The sequence below is a fragment of the Pezoporus wallicus genome, unplaced genomic scaffold, assembly GCF_028554395.1.
Source record: "Pezoporus wallicus isolate ANWC-B61680 ecotype Strahan unplaced genomic scaffold, APGP_CSIRO_Pwel_v1 contig_3365, whole genome shotgun sequence".
In the NCBI taxonomy this organism is placed as follows: domain Eukaryota; kingdom Metazoa; phylum Chordata; class Aves; order Psittaciformes; family Psittacidae; genus Pezoporus; species Pezoporus wallicus.
This window is the reverse complement of record NW_026640883.1, coordinates 1237667-1259215: the sequence shown is the minus strand read 5'-3', so window position 1 is coordinate 1259215 and position 21549 is coordinate 1237667. Positions and strand designations below refer to the sequence as shown.

At 42.2% G+C, this 21549-nt stretch overlaps 1 protein-coding gene across 1 annotated transcript in view; it reads right to left on the bottom strand.

Moving 5' to 3' along the window:
• Positions 1-21549, bottom strand: part of CNNM2 (cyclin and CBS domain divalent metal cation transport mediator 2) — a 119042-nt gene that overhangs the window by 14417 nt on the left and 83076 nt on the right. Inside the window, exons 4-5 of the mRNA XM_057420977.1 lie at positions 7370-7513; positions 913-1050 (exon numbers count right to left, since the gene is read on the bottom strand). Coding sequence (XP_057276960.1) covers positions 913-1050; positions 7370-7513 — 282 coding nt within the window. The remainder of the gene's footprint in view (positions 1-912; positions 1051-7369; positions 7514-21549) is intronic.

The window sequence follows — 21549 nt, the reverse complement described above, 5'->3', positions numbered from 1 at the left end:
TATTAATTTCCAACTGGAGCTGGCACACTTGAGACGGAACAACTTTATCATTTTCAACCCATGAACATATGTTGAACACCGCAGTGAAAAATGCCCATCTGAAAGGCCTGCATGTGAGAAGTCTTTATATGTCAAAGAGAGACAGCACGAGCAATAGGAAGGTATGTTTTCCACAAAGCTCTCCTCTTAACAGGTCTCATCTCTGAGGTGAAGGGACCAACTTTACGACGAAAGGCAGTATCAGCTGTAAGAAACCATTCAAGGCCCTGGCCTCTCTGCCAGACTGCTCACCCAAGGGCTGAAACATCAAGGTGTTCTGGGATGTAGACAACTCTCCTCTGAAACCTGAAGTCATCAACGGAGGTCACACATGCCAGCCAGAAATCCATTTTTAAAGCACAGTTCAACCACCTGCGCAGTCTGCATTAAATGTGTCAGGAGAGTTTTTCACTTGGAGTCAAAAAGTCTCATGGAACAGGTTTAGACCTTCCTGCAAAAAAAGTCCAGCATCTCTTTCTGGAGAAGGCGCCAGAGTGCAATTACAGTCAGCTGGGCAGTGGTATCGAGTCCTCTTTGGTTTGTTCCCTGAGCTCTTCCTAATGGGGTGTACTTGCTAGTCGTTAATCTGACGGACTCTAGACATGCAGTGCGGCACTTGGCATTCATCCTTACCTTTCAGACCAATTTAAAGTTACTGGTCCACCCCTGGTAAATGTCTCAGAGGGTTCATGCCGACACTGAACACAGGAGAGGAGAGAATTTAAAAAGAAAAACACAACAGTGGCATTATTTGTCACCCCACAATCCAGCCTCCCTTCCCGCCTGCACTGTCCCACCCACCTCACCGGCCTTTGCTGACAAACTTCCTCCGAGGCTTTGGCACAATTGCAACAAGAGATAACCCACACTTGCCTGTTGCCAGGAACCGGTGCATTGCCAGGAGGAGCTGCGGTGATATTTTAACCTTCATCTCGCTGTCTGTCTGCTTGAAGGCAGAGAAGTCCTGCTTCCTGTCCCGATGAGCTACCTTCTTTTTCGTCTTGTTATCAGCTGGGAAAGGGAGGTTGGGAAAAGAAAGGAAGGAAGCGATTTCTGTTAGAACGGGGTCCAACACGAACCGTGCTGGGTGGAGTCAGTCAGGATGGCCACCCAGAGCACAGGGTGCACACAGACCCCTCTGCTAGGCCCTGCTCACTGGCACTCAGCAGAAGCCATTAACAATGAGCCAGCTGTGCTGTGGGTTCATCTGGATGTGAGCCTCTGTCCTGCAGAGCTGGTCACCCACGGCCTTCATTATTTCAATGGGAAGAAAGTCTCTGCTTGCAAACACTGCAGAACAGCTCCGCATATGTCTGCATATGTGCATAAGGTGCATGCATGTTTCTAGGTGGGGAGGAGGAGTCCTGCTCAGTGTTACTAATGATCAAAAGGTGTTGCTCTACAAGAATATCTCTGATAGGTATTCTTTTCATATACATTCATAGGAAAATTCCCAGCAAGTACACAGAATAAATACACAATGACTTATGCTGTACCGTGGCTGCACTGACTCTTCACAGCTTTGGCAAAATCCGCATGCCTTTGGTCCAAGTAACTCCCAATGTCTAGCGTATGAAGTTTCTTTTGTTCAGCCAAGGCTGGCAAGGTGTACAGCCCAGAGGGGGGAATCACTGGATGTTTTACAGGCACTGAAGCCAGAATCAAGTACAGAGTAGCTTCAGGAGTTCAAATACGGGAATCTGCCTGCTAGTGGTCCTGCCTCCTGTTCATTATTCAGCTAAACACACCACTTGGTGTGTTTGTGTCCTAAAGCAGGGTTTGTGGTGGGGAATCCCCATTTGTGAAAGACAAAATGAAAGATGATGTTGAAGAGGTACAGACAATCTCTACTGCTCTATAACCTCTAACCTCAGCCTATTACCATCTACCCACTGAGCTCATCTGCCATCATGCCTAGGAAATGAGATAAGCAGCAAGCTATAAGCATGGTGGGGTATGGCTCACATCAATTTCAGGGAGAAGAGTTCTCTGCTCAGATGGCAGGGTCTTGCTCTTTGCTGACACAGTGCGTAAAGTAGCATGGGAATAAGCAGCAGAATGCTGTCAGAAAGCTGTAAGTTCCACTGTATATTGCAGGAAACCCAACCACAATACAGGTAATTAACAGATTTCTTCATTTTCCCAAGTCACCTAGCCTTTTACATATGAATACATTTAGATCCTCAGCTTCCTACAGACAAGACCCCACTATCACAGAATCAACAGCAATACTGTACTGATAGTAACACATTTACTCTAGATAGCTAAAGCTCATTGTGTGAGCAGAGCAAACCAGAAAATTTTAGATAATTATACCCAAGCACATGGAAAACAATGATGATGACCCGTGCTCTTTTTCTTCTTTAAAACCAGAAGCCTCTTACCCTAGTAGTAGTTTACCCAGGACCTGAACTACATCGGGGACCACAGTTTTTCTTCCAAAAGTGGGAATAGAAACCACCCAAGGGAGTGGTTACAGGCTAAAAACAACCCCTGCCTTAGGAATACAGTGTGAGACAGACTTGCAGTAAAAGATGGATACCAAAGCAATAGAAGGTGAATAGGAGAAAAGCCCCCCCAGAAGCTCTCCCTAGGTCCTACCTCTCGTAAGAGGTAAAAAGAATAGAAACTGTGTTTTTTTTCTGAAAAGCTCAGAGAATGCTGTTTTTTACAATGCTGTGGCTCAGATGCTTTCTCAACAAGGAGCATCAGCACTGATCTCTTTAGGGAGGCAAAAGTCACCACAGGTACGAGTTTTAGCCCTGAGACAGGGAAATGTCTCTTCAGAGGGGCAGTAAAGCATCTCTTTTATTTCTCTGGGGACGAGCTGTACCACTGCAGGCTTCACACTGCACTTATTGTACCTCAAAACAAGGCTTGCATCACACCATGGGAGGATGCCTTAAATCTTTGTCGGCATCAGCCATGAAGGTAAGAGACCCAGGCTCTCAAATGATGGGTGGATTCAACTCCTGCTGCTGCTGCCTCGGCTGCTTCTTCAGAAACCTTCCCCCAAGAAAAATGTCTCACAGTGAGAGCAGAGCCATATGGCTTAAAGCCACTATCTTGGCTTATTTTTGTAAGGGATGGTCTTAATTATTCCCCATTATCCAAACAACTTTTGAGCTTCATTTAAGTCACAGGAACCAAAGGCTGGACGCTGACAGAAGTAACTGAATCTGGACCAGATATTTCCTGTCTGTCCTTTCTACAGTAGGTGAGATGGAGACCTGGGCACTGAAATTATCTTGGCCCGCTGAAGCAATCTTTGCTCACAGTGCTGTGACGCAGTTTGGTTCTACAACATCAACAATGTGATGGATGGGGGATACCCTCAGTATAACTTTTGGTGTGATATTAACAAATATTGCATTTATTTTAAGTAGGTTCTGGGAATATTTAGACTTCCAATTTGAATCAAAGGCAGCGAGGCTGACTGTGAGCTCCTGGGCTGAGGAAGAGCAGAGGTCCAAACACAAGAAAGGTTGTGATCTCTCCTGTAATATTCCTGAATTTCCATTCCTGATGCAGAACACCACAAATGACTGCATGGATCTCCCTGAAGGAGCCAGCTTGGATTGGAGACAGCTACAGAACAGGGAGTTCAAACCTCAGAAAAGAAAGTACAGTTCCCAGAGGACTAGACTTACTGACCCCGTGCCCATACTCAGTACTAGGATGCCCAGACCAAGGCAGACAGAGGTGGATGCCAGAGTCTCAGTGATCACATACCCCTCAGCCCCCTCTCCCTCATCCTCCCAGCGATGCACACAGCCTATGTCCCACACAATGTACAGGTCTTTGTAAGCCTGTGAGTTTGTTTCATTTTAAAAGAAAGGTTTAGGAATTAACTAAGTTAGTTTTGCCAGTTCTTTCTGTCTCTAGCTGGGAAAACCAGGTTGCTTGTATATCAAACATGTTTTGGCAACTGACAGACAGACAGTGGGACTAAACCTGAACCCCTTAAACAGCCTAAAATAGCTTCATGTAAAGATACAGCTTCTGCAGCCTACTCATGCAAGTCCAGTCCTAACAGCCAAGAAGGTAAAAACATTAATTTCTGTTGGGTGGCAATCACTTTGGTATATCTAAAGATCAGATTCCAGCTACACAAGGCTCTGCTCTTCTGGCGCAGGATACTGATGTACACCATGCCAATATCTGTAGGTCTTGCCAGGCAAATAAGGGTTGCACAACCTCTTCTATGTTGCTACACTTTTGCTGGATGACAATGGATAAACATTAGGGAAAACAATTTTTATTCGCTTAGCTCTGTAGTTTAAACGGGAGAAGTAATACAGAGTTTATTAGCACATACATTTAACATACCTGGTTTGACAGCTGTTTGGAAATAGGAATGTTTGGGTAAAATGTGGTGTTCCCCTCAGGGAAGTGACTTGCCAAGGACAGAACAAATCATTAGGTGAAAGCTACTGGAGCTGCAGCAGTGCAGCCCTGTAATATATTTGCCCCATGGCCTGGCACTGAATGTCCCTGCAGCATGTGCTTGCCAGGGGTCGTATTTGCTGGCAGACTGCTGAATAGCACAGCAGCGAGTATGTAAAAATGCGGGGTAAGCTGATGCTTACAACCACACCATACATGACATCCAGAACATGTGCACAGGGTGTGTTTAACGTATTTCATTTGTAGAAAAATCCCAGTGGGGCAAACCATCTCTGAATCCGTATGTGTGAAAACCAGAAGCATTCCAGTTGTACCAAGAGGATGATTAAATTTGTCTTCAATTATAAAGGGCTAAATAAGACAGGTCAACAGTGAAACCCAGGTCAGAATGCTGAACTCCATGTTCTTCAAGCAGACACACAGCTTTCTCTCTTGAGCCTCTAAAAAGGTTGAGAAATGCTCTCCCACCATGGCTAGGACCACTACGGGACAAATTCCTGTAGTGCATCAACCATGAAAATATGCTCCAAGTTTCCAGTACTAAGATCCAAATGCACTGACAGCTTTTCACCATGACACTGGCTGAGATGTAACCAGAGCCTACCCGTGTCATGACAGAAACCTCTTCCCTCCACCCTATCAGCATCCCCAGTAAAACATCTCCTGCTCAGAAGTACTCAGTTTATCCAGATGTTGGTAGTTGAGACATATTTAACAATTTGCCTTGCTCCCATCTTCTCCTTGCTCCCAATATTTCTGCTAGCCATAAGACACAGCAGACGAGGGCAATTTTCTGAAGAAATATGTCTAATGGGCACTCAATCCCTAAGAAATTCAGGTGCAGGGTTTCAGCAGTGAGAGCAGCTTTGAGCAGTAACTGTAAATACATAGTTGCTTCTACCCTAACACAGTTAAAATGGATTTTCATGGAAACAGCAGAAAGGAACAGCTCCAACACCAAGGTCAGCCATTTCATCAAATTTCAAGTTTCCATCAAAGCAAAACAAGACATTTTTTAAACTGCAGAACAAAGGTGTAACGATGCAGCCAAAATATTTCACAAAGTCTACTTTTAAGTAAAGACCTATCACAGAGCAAATCAGTCCAAACGTTTCATGTTGGCTTCGTATGAGTTGAGTAAGCCAGCTTGGTCTCCCAATGAACAGCATCAGAGAAGTTTAGTACTACATGGGGTTACTTGCACTGACACACTGATAGCAACATAAAAAATGAGCTGCCTTAACATACCATGGACAATTAGGTACCTTCAGTAAACCCAAAGCATGTTCCCATCACTACACCAATTGTAAGTGATTACAACACATCAATCTGCCCAAATCCAAAATCTACCACATTTTCTATGATCCTCATGGTTTCTCTGGATTTCTGCTCTCTCTGTTACTGCTACAATTTCCTTCAATCTAAACAGTGGAATGAACTGCAGTGCTTCATAAAGAAACTTAAAAGTTCATCTTCATGGTATGTAAGAGGATTCACCCCCCAGAACATCCTGCATCCTTCAGGAAGCCTAGGAAGGGAAGTTTCCTGCCTGTTCTGAACCAGAACTTTTCAATACTAAACCCTTCTCAGGAAGGAGATTTTCAAATGAACTCATGTTCACCAGCTCTATTTTGTAAATGTATGAAGTCTTCAGAATTAAATTCTCATTTCCTTGCCCTCTAACATGTTATTGATGGTCAAAGCTTTTCTTCATCCTGAAGAACAACTCCGCATGATCTACATGATTTCTCTTAACAAACAAGGGGGGAAAAAAAACACTGAAAAAGCATATGCAATGTTTTTTCACTCACAGAAACAGGGAAATACCTCAAAGGTGATAATACAAAGATGGGATCTTTATAGAGTATAAAAGAAAGTCTGAATTCACCCAGTAAAAGCATTATGCTGTAACTGATTAGCCAAACATTTGGGAAGGTATGAAAAGAAATTGATACTAAGTAGACTTCTGTGATTCGCATAGTAATTAGACTGCTTAGCATATTGTAAAACACAACAGTGATTTACATGAACCTTTGGGCACATAAATACTGGTAAAATGCTGACCAGCTACAGAAAGTAGTTCAGGCAATAAGAATATAGTAGGAAAAGTAGAAGCGTATGTCTACCCCACAGTAAAAAGTGCTCATTTGCATCTGACTTAGATAGAGTATAGAAGATGCTTGCATTAGCCTGAAAAAAGATGCTTTAGAAACATTCAGATCCCTTTCAAGAGGAAAGAAAAAGAAAGCAAAGGACAGCTGAGCAGTCTTAAAGATATTTTAAATTATTTCTACTACAACAGAACTAGAGACATCCTTGTGCTACATGCAAACACACAGTAAAAAATAGCATCTGCCAGCATGTGATGAAAGCACAGTTAAGACAGATAAAAAATGACAGAAACGAAGTCCCATATGCACAGGGCAGATTGTGCAGATGGTAAGAGAAACAAAGACACTTTAGGTAACTGGCCAAAGACCAGACAAACTCTAAACTGGGAAAAAAGAGAGACCAGATCTCTCAAGTCCCAGGTAACGGTTGGACTGCAGCATCATTTCCCTCAACAGACGTTAACAGAAAGTAAGGAAGGAGTTGTACTGAGGGATAATCACTTAGGACACGATGGTTTTCAGCCCTGAAGACAACCTTCCATTCTCAGGTTTTCTGAATGAGTGACAGAGAGACACTCTAAAAGGACTCTATTCCCCTTGGAATGTTTCTGAATTAATACAGCATAAAGGGGTGAAGTGCCCATGCTGCAAAAACAAAAATTACTTTGGCCATCTGAGGGATCTGCAGGTCATTTTGACCATTGAGATTTTAAATCAGCAACTTGACATCTCTCAAAACACAGCTATTAGACACAACTGCTGCTGGATGGAGTCCTCCCCCTTGTCTAGAAAGTGCAAATATTTCTACTCACTGTATAGATCTGTTTCATCCAGAATTTCAGACTTGATGATCTCTTCAATCACATCTTCTAAAGTGACAATTCCCAGGACTTCATAAAAAGGATCCCCTTCTCCTTCATTGTTTACTCTCTGCACTATAGCCAGGTGAGACTTGCCTGCAAGGAGACAGAGCAGCAATTTAGACAATTTAGAAAATCCTGAAAGATCAGAAATTACAGCAGTTATAGACAGACGGCTATAAATAAAAAGACAAAAAGGTTGGTGTCAGGCTTCATGAAAGAACAGGCAAAGTTTAACAGATGCTTAAAATCATAATCTGATTTCTGTCCGAGAAATGCATTCCTGGGTCACATAAATCCACCTAACGCACTAAAGGAGAAACATTAAAGAGATCAGTGTTCTCTTTCTAATGTCTTTCACAGTGAAACCGTTGCCCTGGCATTGAATTCATTATATTATCTTGTTGACAGTTGCTCCACTTCTTGTCTCACGCACTGGCAGAGGAAGCCCAGGCTGGAGCCCTCCTTTGCAGTGAGTTCCTGTGGATGTTCTCCTCAAGCTTGGAAACAACAGCAACAATGGTGAAACCACGAAGCACAAGGACAGAGGAAAGTTAGGAAGAAGAGGTCAGCCCCATTTATGAGCTTGTCTTTTTCTCCTCCCTCCCTCTGGAATAATTTATATAACCATGCTCCGTAGGAGTGTGGGGGCTTATTCAGGAACAAATTAAAATATTCAAAGTAACCGTGTCTGATCAACAAAGAGAAGAGCTAAGATGAGATAAACCAGTGGCTCTGAAGATCCCTGAGCTGTGCATCATTCACAGCGTATTCTGCAGTTCCTAAAGTCTTTTCTGCCACAGGAATAATAATAATATGAATCTGCTTTGGTATATTTGGTTGTTGACTTCCCTAAGTGCCATTGAAAGACAGTCCTTTGTAAAGCTGCATAAAATGTAACATGCATTCTAAGGATTCACCAAATACAAGCGGTATTTTGAAGTATAAATACAGCAGATACTAATATGCTTCCTAAATTATTGGAAGGTAAGCAACGTTGTCTCACATTCTTCTTCCTTAGTCTGAAAAATGATAAACGATTCTTTTCCCCATCTGTGGAAGATAACCAAAATAGTTCAACTTTGCTTAGACCCCTTTATAGGCAATAATGTCTGCATGATTTAAGATTCAGATTATTAGACTAACAAGCATTCAAACTATTCCAACCCAGACTTACTCATGCTTAAAGAATGAAAATATCCCAAACAAATTAGATGAGGGAGGAAAACTTATCAACTACCGATATAAACATTGCATCAGGTCAAGTCAATTCACTTTGGTAAGTTTTTCACATCTGCTTTCCCAGGGACCCAACATAAGCAGTTAAAAACAAATTCTTGGTGAATGCTGTCTGTCGAAAGTTAAATTCTTTTGCTATTCCCAGCTTGTGATCATTTAAAAGGAATTTTCCAAAGCAGGGTCTAATATTAGACTCAAAATGAAGTTTCCATTCCACTTAGGCGATATTCTCACCAAAGTAACTACTGCATAATCTGATTGTCTTGGAGCTACTCGTTTAGATGCAGATGGACATACTTTAAATACCAACTCCACAGCAGTGCTGAGTCTTATCTTGAGGAGACCTTATTCTACAGTGAATTAATAGAAAGATGATTTGTGATTTTAAAGGATCAACGTTCATATTGCACTCAAAGCCTCTCTCTGTGCCAGGTTTTATTTCTCTGCATTCCTTGCAAGACTTCCAGTTCTTTTCACTGCTCAATGAACAGTATGAAAACAAAGAAGGTGGCTTCATAAAAACAGGAAAGATTTAACTACTATTATCAGTCTTGTTCCCCTATAATATATTACTCCAATAATATGTTTTCAATATAACAATGTTCAAGAAGAACTTGGTAGCACAAAGAAAGGTCACATGGACAAAACCAACTATTGTAATTTAATTCCCAGCGGCTGCTCAGACAGTACATGTGCTTTCAAGTCGGAAAACGTGACTCCTTCAAGAACCTTTCATATCACAAACCAGAGCAGCTCATTTGCCCCTGCTAATTCCTGAGGATTACCATTGTCACACATTAGTAAATGGTAGGAGTGCTCAGATCTGTACAAGGGGATGAATTAAAAAACAATAAACAATAATCAGAATCGATACACTGCCACCTTCTCCTCCATTTCTGTGTTGCCTATGACAGAGCTGAACTAAATGATTAAATTTTACATTCTGAAAAGGACAGTCTTTCTAACAGTGGCATCCTGGTCACATCTACAAGCAATGGGAGAGATGGATGGAAACGGGACGGGGGAAGAACCTGAGGGATTTCAAAACCATGGGAAATTGTGCATGACTTTCATGCACAAAACCAGTTGCATGTCCTTTACAACAGGCTGGTCTCCACCACGATTTTAGGATCACTAAAATATATTATGCTCTCTCTCCCAGCTTGAGCAGCCACAGCACCCTGATCTGACCAACAGTATGTAGCGTGAGGGAAATCACCAAAATCTGTACCACCTACTGCTCTTTTATGCAAAGTGAGCTGGTAAGGAACTAGTTATGGATGGGTATTGGACATTTTACACTTTCTACAATGAAAAAGAATGCTAAAACCATTTTTTTTGCCTCTGCCATAATCTCTCCTTTTTAGTTTGTTTTTTTTTATGTATCACCCGAAGTATCAAGGCCATTGAAACTTGTCATAGTTTCAAATGTCACTGGACTTCTTGGTGGGTAGAATCGATGTTCAGCTCTTAAAAATATCTGTTTCAAAGAATTTATCTGTTGAAGATAGATAAATTAACCAAACACAGGCTGACATTAACCTTTCTTCCCTCTTGACTTTTCCTGTTCCCAACTTTCAGGAATCCATCACTTTGCTGGGGTTCAGATGAATTTAAGCCAATCTAATAAGGCTGCATTTAAAAAGAAGCCATCTTTTGTTCCCTAAGTCTTCTTCCTTTGCAATGGGTCCAACGCTCATGCAGTCACTTGATGAAACAGACCAGATCCAAAAATTATGTTTCTTGGGTCTTTGCAAGTTAATTTTGATCCATATGCAATAATTTGCCAGAAATCATGAGACACTGGAATAAACATCTGCACTGGTGATGGAGGTGTCCCGAAGATGCATTCCCAGACTGGCTGCCCTCTCAGACTGCTGCATCGACAACTGCAAAATACCCCCCACGTATGGAAGTAATCAAGGCAGAAAAGGCTAAAGGAAAAGCCAGAGGAGTGCAAAGACTTAATACATCGTAAAAGAGCACAACACAGCATGTGCCCAACTTTAGAAGTGGCCTGTGAATAAAATGACTCCCCTGAGTGTTTTAAACAGAAATTGGCTACAGCTTTATTCAAAGACTTTATCAGGCCACCGGTATTTGTCAATACAAATATTCAACTGAGAGAGGCTTTAACTAAGGACACACAATACATACCCCAACATGAACCTGAATAAAGTAAACATCCAGGTAAGGAAACCTGGACTGTCTATTGGTATTCCTAGGGCTTTGAGAGCAGAACACAAATAAAACAGGGGGAACAAGCATGCATGGAAATGATATAAATAATTTCTATACCTCACTGATTTTCTGGCTACAGTCTCTAAGTACATTACATCTATGACATTTATCTTTCTTTAATCACTCGCTTTAAGTGTTGATACAATGATATTTAGCAAGCAGGCAGTTCTGCAACACTGCCACATCTGATGATGAAGGGAGAAATGACCCAAATGATGTGTAATAAGCAGCACCAAGAGAGAACTGTAGGCAGTGTTCTAACCCACAACTCCCTCTGGCCTCAGGCAGGCAGCATTTGCTTTCTGCCTCAGCTTCTCCCATCTACAGCAACTGTCAGCAAGAGCCCACAGAGCTTATACGTGTACATGGCTTGAGACAGAAGTCGTAACAAATGCTGATCTTCCAGTGACATCCATGGGCAACTAAAGGACCAAGGAGTTTTGTTAAAAGCAAATCCAATCTCATCGCATTGCCCAATATCTTGTCCCTCAGCTTGGATTTTGCTCAGTACAGCAACTCCTGATTAATTTATTAAGCTAATTAAGAAACATGAGGATGCTTAGTGAAATCCGCATGAGTCACTGAATCTAAAATGAGCTCCTGCGAGTCCATGTGACTGACCATGCAGAACAGCACTGGAAGAAATGCTCAAAATACTGATTCTCTTCGGGTAGTTTGACCATTCCTTGAAAAAGATGTGGAAAAAATAAATATCCTCCTTTGACCCTTAGGCATTTGTACATTTAGAGCAAGGACCAAAAGTGGGCAAAATGATACTACTAGCCAGACCGCACTGCAGAAATTATAATACTGCTGGCATAGTTTTAAAGCCAAAGCTCAGGAAGAAAGTGGTCCAGCAGTAGAGGCATAACTCAGGGGCTTTGAGCAGGAAGTAACAACCTACACATAACATATATAAGCTTATATCATGAGCAAGCAGCTAGAGATTCCTCTATCTCTGCAGGAGGAGGTTTATGAGCTTAGTATCTGGGAAGATTAGCAAATGTTATTTTCCTGATGCAAGAATCAGATATCACAAAAGGCCCTCAGTTTCCTTTTATTAACAAAAAATCAGTGCTAAATCAAAGCACTGTTTTATAAAACAGAAGATGCTTGTTAAGTCATTTTGTGGTAAAACTAGAACCAGGCTAGCCCGTTTTTGCTAAAGTCAGTAATCTCAGTCCATTTGCTGTTGGTGAGTGCCCTGGAACATTAAGCTATAACCTGTTTAAAATGCCTACAATGACGTGGAGAAAAATCCCAGGAGGTGTTTAGCTGCCCTTGAATTTGCTAACTAATGATGTGTGCTTCTGAGAACTCTCCCAGTTTATTCTTAAGTGATTGTTTTGGTTCTGACTGATTTCTACAGAGGTAAACTATTTTGTCTGTCAGTGAGATTTACAGATTCAACAATGCATTATGCAGAACAATCTATTTTTAAATGTCTTGTATAATTTAACCACGAAAAACAATTCCCTCTAGAATAGCACTGGCTTGCAAGCAATTATACCTAAGTAACAAGTGTTTCCCTACATTTTTTTTCTGCAGCACAGTTCAAGGACATCAAATCTCTCTTCTATTAGCAGAAATTTGCATTCATGCTGTTTGCTTTTGCACCTTGATTATTTTCAATAGGGAAATCAGACTGCTGCTTTCTTACCACCACTAACTGCTGTAGACTGCCTTTGGGTTCACAACACAATACCATTCATAGAATGAAAAGAAACCCAAACCTTGGGCACAAACATAATCTAGATTTAAACTAGGTTTTTTAAATCCTGCTCTTTTCAGCAGCAGAACACACCTTTTTTTAAATACCTAGTTGGGAAGGGAACCCAATAACTAACATCCGTTTAATACAGCCACATGAAACTCATCCAGACCCTCAAGGAAACAAGTGAAAGTATCAGCACAACCAGTGAATATAGTGATTCTTTGCCTTTAAACCGGAGAGCTTACAGTCTTGTACAAACATTAACTAGAAACCACATCAGCCTTCACAGGAAAATAAAGAAGCAGTGCTTTAAATAGATTCTTTGTGTTAAAGCCCATTTTAGTGGGAGGACACCAAAAAAAGTCAGAATTAGGGAGAGTTTCAGAATGACTTCCTGACAGTGAATTGTATTTGTAAGGAATACTTTCCCAAGGGAAACAGCAGAACCTCAGTTACTTGTGCCTTTGAAAATTTGACTAGATGAAGCTCCTAGAAAGGGCTCAATAATTCTCTGCTGCCCCATGGCATGGAAGAGAAGCAATGAGCTAACATTTTCCACCTCCAGCAGCCTATCATTTGCTGTGGGCACTCCAAACCATTCTGGTCAGACCTTGGTGAGAAGCATGCTGTCAAACTTAATTTACTTTGCTGCTTCTTCTAAGAGTGAGAGCATAGCTCTAGAAAGCTGCTACCTGATGAAGCTTTACATGCAACTGAACTGAACTCACTTTAGGTTCACCAGCAAAAGAAATCAGTTGGGAGCCAGGAATAACTTGAGAAAAAAGGTCCTTTCAACTCAGGTCTCTGCTATTGAAGTGGAAATCTTGGAAAGAATTAGGAGAAGTGAGAACATTTAGGGAAAACTATTACCAGGTGTAGGCAGGCAGCAAGAACAAAACTAAGGAGTGGAGAGGTAAAGTTTTAGAAACTCCTTGAACATCAGCAATGATTCCCTTGCCATGAAGAGTGCACCAGTGATTTCTAGTTGGGCTGGATATGGCTGGGATTGACAATAACCATGGTGCACACGGGTGTAAGATGCACACTACTAACTGGGCTGCTTTCAGTGTTGGCCATTTGATTTCAGCCTGGTAAATGGACAAACACAAGCTACTTCCCAAAACTGGAAGCTAACACACTACAGAAGTGTCTACTGGATCCAAAGTGGGAGAGGAAGAGATGGAAAAAATAACAATAGAGAGAGAAAACCCCCAAAAGCAAAGTGTTTTTTGACATCCATCTGAGGCTCCAACCTGAGTACAAGGTTGTAATATCGGAATGCTGGTGCCTTGAGATGAGAAACAGGCTGGTTTGTTTAAGAAACAAACCAAGGAAGCACTTCAGGGAGTGCAGCAAACTAGCGTTGAGAGAAGAGGTGGCAACAATGAGAGGAGGAAGTATTGAGTCTGCAGAGAGACCTATCACTATTCGGGCTACTGCAGAACAAAAATTTCAGATAAAATTTGAGGCAAGCAAACAGAATACTGAAGTCATTCTTGGTGCTGGTTCCACACCAAATTCAAAAAGATAGTGAAGTGTGACTTAAATTCATGTGATTTCCCCTGTGTCTCCACTTCCCAAGGCAAGTAATGACCTTTTTAAAAGAAGTGTAAGAAATGTATCTCCTTATTGACTTGCACCTCCACAACATGGTCAGTGAGGATTTTTACTTAGTGTCCAAGGACCCTAAAAAAGAGACATGCTGATTTTATTACTTCCCTGTTTGCTCAAGATTGTCCCTACTGATTTCAGCATTCCTTCAGCGATAAAAAGAGGGAACCAGCCAGCAAAAATGCAGCCAGCAGAGGGAGCGCCAAACCTTGGGTTTGCTAAATTCAAAGCTCCAGGTCCTCTCCAAACTTCAGTGCAGCAGTAAGCAGATGGAGAGGAGAGGTCCTGGATTCTGGCACCAGTGGGGTCTGGGTGCTGGCCTGCTGCTGAATCCGGGCTGATCTTCTTAGAGAGATGTACAGTCCAGCCTGGGGACTCCATAGCAACAACAAACATCTGGCCTGGCCTGTTCAGTGTCTCCTGTAGCTTTGCACTGCTACTACCATTTGTGCCCACCCCACATTCCTCCCTCTCCTATCCTAGGGGGGACAATTTCTTGAGCCCTTCATAAGGATGCAGAAAAGTAACTGTGACCTCGTCAGTCTCCTCCATCAATCTACCTGTCCAACAGGCTGTTTCCACTAACCAACGGTTAATTCACTAAATAAAAACAGGAACATCAAGAGTTGTTTATGAGCAACAAAAATAGTAGTCAGCAGCGATGAACTCAAATGACTTTGATGTTCAGGTAACCAAAACACAACACCAACAGAAACAAACCCCTTGTTTCTGTATCATTGCAGCCAAAAATATTACTGATCTAATCCTCCCTCTAATCCTGCCTCCCTCTATTCCTAGAACAAACTGAGTTTAATTTGGGGAGTTTCTAGATTTTGGCATCTACACCACGAGACTTTAAATCCGACAAAGGTAAAGTACTAGAAGGCACAACAGAAATGTGTTTGGACATTAGGAGGAGGTTAGCTGAGGCCAGTGTGCTTACATAAGGACCTAAACCATGCTGCGAGTAAAGCATATGAGCTGAAAAGGAAGAGCAGCATCTTGGGGGTGTGGGTCATGAAAGGAACTGGGGCTGCATATATTACCTTTGGGTTTTTTTACTACCATCATCAGGTCCTCTAGTTTACTTCTAGCTCACTATTTAGGACATAAATCTAAAAAGGTTCTTGTGGTGCCAACAACTAAGATCATTAATATTCTATTTTAATGACTTGCTTTTACTTCAGGCCATTTATATCACATGCAGTTTGCAATTCCAGCAGCTCAAAACGCCGGCTGGTCGATGGCACTGTCAGATTTTTCAAGCTCAGCACAAGGCTTTCTGATTTATATTGCAGCAGAGGCTGGGGGAAGCTTAACAAAAAGCTAAAAGGTCTTTCTTTCTCAATTGGTGACAGCATCCTTCACCGAGCAGGATTTATACAACCCCAAAATCACTAATGTGCATATGCTTCCACAGGGAGCAAAGCCATGGGATAAACATGCTTGTAAACACAACCAGTACCAGCGACCTTGACTTCCCACAAGCACAGGATGCTGTGTGAGCACTCATGCTCTGACAGTGTATATTTGTAACATGGGGGGACCAATTCACACACTGTGTTGGAGCAGCCACCATTACAAATCAACTTCCAATCTCTCCAGCAGAAAATGAAGTATACTGCAGCAATTTGAAGGCACAAGAAAAACAATCTTCTCCCACTATCTTTTTATTGGGTCAGGTCCCATGAGATGTAATGATGCACAAAAGCTGCCCCAGAACTGTTAAGACTGTTAGCAAATTCAGTGGGAAGCAATTGTCTGGCTGGAAAGGGACTCTTTAAAGGTATGGCACACCTAAACCTAGGAAAGTGTCACAACAGACATGGATCAGAGAACCTAAATTGGAGAGACCATTTCCAACCTTCTGAAGCCACCAGCAGCACCTCCACTTTGCTTTGGGGCAATTTCAGCTAATGGCACAGAGCAGAGCTGAATACTGGTCCCATGCCTCTTCAACAAGAACATGTACGGATCAACAGCCATGTAAATGGGCAGGAGATCACTGAAAACACCCAAAGACATGCTGAAACTGTCTGACACAGTAGCAAACAGACAGAAGAGCATCTGTGATTCCAGAACTGGGCATAGCAGATATCTGAATGCAAACCATGGGAGCTTTTGCAGAATACTAAGACAATGGGGGGGGGGGGGGGGGGGGGGGGGGGGGGGAGGGTATGATTTTTCATTTTGCTAAGGATTTAAGTAGATTTTATCTTGATGACGTTACTTTAAAGGCCTATAATGCAAAGAGACCAAAAGAATTAGTTCAAATGCTGACTCAGCATCTCCAGGAAAGCAAAAGATTACAGTAAACTGCCTTGTTTGAAAGAGTGACAGTACTGATGATACGTTTGAATTCATTATTACTATTATTGAAGAACAAATGTAGAATAACTGGCTTTGTTCGTCAGAGTTTTCAATTACTCACACATGTAAGATTTCCAAGTGAACTAGCAACCCAACATCATCTTTCCACCCACAGAAGGCAAGATTAATTTTCTCAAAAATCATATTACTGGGTCAGATTTTAGAAATGGAGACTTTGAAGATCCAGCTCTGTGGAATTACACCATGAATATTTTTAATTACTGCCTTTATAAAGCAACTTTTTTAAGTTTTCATTTGTGAACATTTTTTTTTCATTTTCATTGTGAACGTTTAAGTTTTCATTTGTTTCTTCGGGCCACCCTGCCCTCTGTTAGGCTGAGTTTCCCCACAGCTCTTGAAGGTGGAAGGAAGCCTCTCAGGTAAGACAACAAACCCGTGCTCCTTCAGCCACAAGCGCTGGAGATAAGGTGAAGAGCACCAAGACACGGGAGATAAAGAGGAGAAAAGGCATCTAAAGCAGGAGACTGAATTTGTGAACTTGCCACCACTCGTTTGGCTGTGATGAATTGTTCCTTTACTCCATAAGATTAAGGCTCAACAGGATATGCCCGCATTGTGAAGAAAATCAGTTTGGAACTGAGAACACAGTCTGTAATGCGTAACCAACAGCAGCTGCCTTTCATAGGTCTACTTTACATTCTTTTAAGCAACTCCTTGATTTATTTCAGGTGAACCTGTCCTAAGATTTTACTAAAATATTTTCCTACATTATTTATCACAGTTTTTCTAACCCAATGAGAGAGACATTAAGGATGGCATTTGAGGAAGCAAGTCAACAATAAAAAGAATTAGTGGAATGGCTGCTCACTGTTTTAATCTAAAATTCAGGCCAAAATGATTTCAAAGATGGCACATAAATCAAGGTGGCTCAACAGCTTTCCAGCTGCTGGGTGGGGATGACAGGGGATTACATGCAACTCACATCTACACTACAATATTATGCTTCTCAAATATTCACCATAAAGTGATGTGGTATTTTAGTGATGTGGTATTTTAGTGATGTAACAGGAATTCTGCCAGGATGGTATTCCTTTCATGCTCTGTCCGTTTAGCTCAAGGAAGATATACTGGAGCCAACTCTGTTTTCTTTGGTATTCTGCAGAAGTCTATCATTATCTTAGCCCCATCCAAAGTGAATCTAAGCATAGTTGCTCCCAAATGACCTAAGTACTCAGCTTTGACATCACTGACTTCTGGGACTATTTATTTATTATCTTGACAATTTTACTCCAGAACAAGCTTTGTGGCAAAGCTTCTCACCTCTGTGCCTGGCAAAATCTTGGAGCAGATTCTCCTGGAAGGCATGCTAAGACACATGAAAAACAAGGTGGTTGGTGACAGCCAGCATGGCTTCACTAAGGGGAAATCCTGCCTGACCAATGTGGTGGCCTTCTATGATGGGGCTACAGAACTGATGGACAGGGGTAGAGCAGCTGATGTCATCTACCTGGACTTGTGCAAAGTGTTCAACACTGTCCCACACGACATCCTTGTCTCTAAATTGGAGTGACATCAATTTGATGGATGGACCACTTGGTAGATAAAGAACTGGCTGGATGGCCGCATGCAAAGAGTTGTGGTCAATGGCTCAGTGTCCAGTCAGAGACCAGTAATGAGTGGTGTCCCTCAGGGATTGGTGTTGGGACCGGTCTTGTTCCACATCTTCGTCACTGACACGGACAGGGGGATTGAGTGCGCCCTCAGCAAGTTTGCCAATGACACCAAGCTGTGTGGTTCGGTTGATACCCTGGGAGGGAAGGAATGCCATCCAGAGGGACCTCGACACACTTGTGAGGTGGGCTGATGCCAACCTCATGAAGTTTAACCATGACAAGTGCAAGGTCCTACACCTGGTTGGAGCAATCCCAGGCACAGCTACAGGCTGGGGAGAGAAGAGATTCAAAGCAGCCCTCCGGAGAAGGACTTGGGGGTGTTGGTTGATGAGAAAATGAACATGAGCCGGCAGTGTGAGCTTGCAGCCCAGAAAGCCAACCATATCCTGGGCTGCATCAAAAGGAGCATGACCAGCAGGTCGAAGGAGGTGATCCTGCCCCTCTACTCTGCTCTCATGAGACCTCACCTGGAGTATTGTGTGCACTTCTGGTGTCCTCAACATGAAAAGAACATGGAGCTGTTGGAACAAGTCCAGAGAAGGGCCACGAGGATGATCAGGGGACTGGAGCAGCTCCCGTATGAAGATAAGCTGAGAAAGTTGGGGTTGTTCAGCCTGGAGAAGTGAAGGCTGTGTGGAGACCTCACAGCAGCCTTCCAGTATCTGAAGGGGGCCTATAGGGATGCTGGGGAGGGACTCTTCATTAGGGACTGTAGTGATAGGACAAGGGGTAACGGGTTCAAACTTAAACAGGGGAAGTTTAAATTGGATATAAGGAGGAAATTCTTTCCTGCTAGGGTGGTGAGGCACTGGAATGGGTTGCTCAGGCAGTTTGTGAATGCTCCATCTCTGGCAGTGCTCAAGTCCAGGTTGGACGATGCCTTGAGTGGCATGGTTTAGTGTAAGGTGTCCCTGCCCATGGCAGGGGGGTGGAACTACATGATCTTAAGGTCCTTTCCAACCCTAACTATTCTATGATTCTATAAGGAGCTGGGCTTTTGATGGGAGCAGAAAACCTTTTCATCCGATCTCCTCTGGCAAGGGGCAGATCTCTATTGCCTCTTTAAGACTGTCTACATAAATGTGTTTGTCAGAGCATCGTCATGATTTTATCTAAGCCTAGGCACGTGTACTTTTCTACTAACACCATGTAATAGCACTACATTAAAGTTTCTCAGGACAGTAAGAGCTCACAAGGGATGATCTGCTTCATATGGCTACAATCCACCAACCTAATGTACCCAGCTCCTTCTACAACACACTCTGATGAGAGTGATAGTAAAGCATAACTCCACTAGCTAGGGAAAAAACCTCAATTACAATGGCTGAACCCACTGGCACAGGTCAAATTAGCTTTCCTTGTGAGGGCAGGGGGTGAATTAAAACTAAGGCAACCCATACAGCTTTGCTCAGAAATCTATGCCAACACTAGGAGTGCTCACACAGTGCACCATACCAGCATCCTTTCATCCCTAAAACCCTCTGACCATGGAAATGGACTCAAAGCAGTGATGTCCGATTGCAGTGACTTCTGCCTTGCATTTGTTTATTTCTAGCTGGGATTAGGCTGAATTCCTCTACATCCTAATAAACACTAAAGTAAACCAGCTCTAACCTCTGCTAGAAAACACATGGGCAACCAGGTCATGCAACATATATACGAACGCTTCATTGTTATTTTCTGTGACAAACATTCTGGGTTTGCACATACAAAAACATCAACATGAACCTCAACCAGAAAACCAGTCTACTAAGCTCTGAGGACTCACCCTTAAATCTATAGTATAAACAACAGTATTTATCTAGTATATTAACAATAGCAGAACGGCTGTGTGTTGCAGTATGTGGTTCACAGGAGAACATACAAGGACTGGGGCATGAGAGAATTTGGAAAAGCTAAAGATTCACAGCCAGATATCTATATATATATATACATATCCATATATAGATATATATGGGGGGTTTGTTGGGTTTGTTTTGGTTTTTTTTAAGCAGATGGGTCTAACATTTCCTATCTTTCCCTACTGCAATGCCCTTATTTTCCCCTCTTCTTCTCCTACTGCAATAGAAACACATCTGCAGCTTTTCTCCCAGACCCTCTCTTGGGGCCTGCAGCGCTCTTGGGCTCATTTTTACATCTTCTGCCTGTTCAGAAAAGGTCCCTCCACAAACACAGCTACAGGCCAAGTGATGCTGCCTCCACAGAACAGCTCAGGGCTGAGCTCTCTACCACAGAGGGAGCCACAGGAAAGATTTCCTCACCTACACACCACATTTTCATGACATTTGTATAAGCATGGTATTCTGACTTTTCTAATTCAATGACTTTCAAAGCTATGGAGGACTAGGATAGGTAAGGAAAAAAATAAACAAACTGATAAAACCCAAAACAAGAGAAAAACCCAACCAGACAAAAAGCCCCAAATAACCCACATCCAAGCAACCTCCCCCACAGCAGTGACATTGCAGACCCTATGCCAGACCCCCAAATGACAGGAGACAACAAACTCCAAAATATTACTCTAATTTTCACTTGCATGAAAGAGGTTTTCATTCCTTTACAACAAAGTAAAGAAAAAAAAACAACAAACCAGATTTGCTAGAAAGCCATGAATAAATGGGTTTGTTATATAAAACCCTCTTATACTGCACACGATTTATTTACTTGAAACACTACGTGTTTCCAAGTAGAGCTCAAATACACACTTGGTCTAAAGAAGATGGACTACGTATGATCTTTGCACACAGCAGGCTGATACAAGCAAAGGTCCCTGTCCTTCCAGTGCCTGCAGAAGCCAGGAGCCTGGCTGCACACGCTGCATCACTGCCCTTACAAGGGTTAGACAAACAGCCCAGCAAACCCTGGTGAAAAGGAAATGCGTTTTGAGTTCACAGTGGGGCTATCACTTGGTTATTTCTGTAGTGCTTGCATCTAAAAAAAGGTCCAGTTCACACAAGTAGCTATTTTACCTTACTGTCTCACAAGATCTAAACGCATTTTTTCCGATTACACTTTCCCACCATAAAATACACGACAAAATGTGACAAATGTCTTTAAATATTCCTAGGAAAGCATTTTGCTTATATATAGAAACATGAGTATATATGGAAACATACAAAGCTCTGTGTTTATATATAGATGTCTCCTCACTGTATTACTAATATTAGTTCATGGAACTGAAGTCACACACGACAAAAAAAAATGAATTGAGGTTCCAGTGAGCTTTGCCATAAAGCAGACAAAGCAAAACAAAAAGCTCTTGGATTTATGATAATCTCGGTATGAAATGCTGAATGGTAAATTCCCTTGAGAACTTCTCAGAC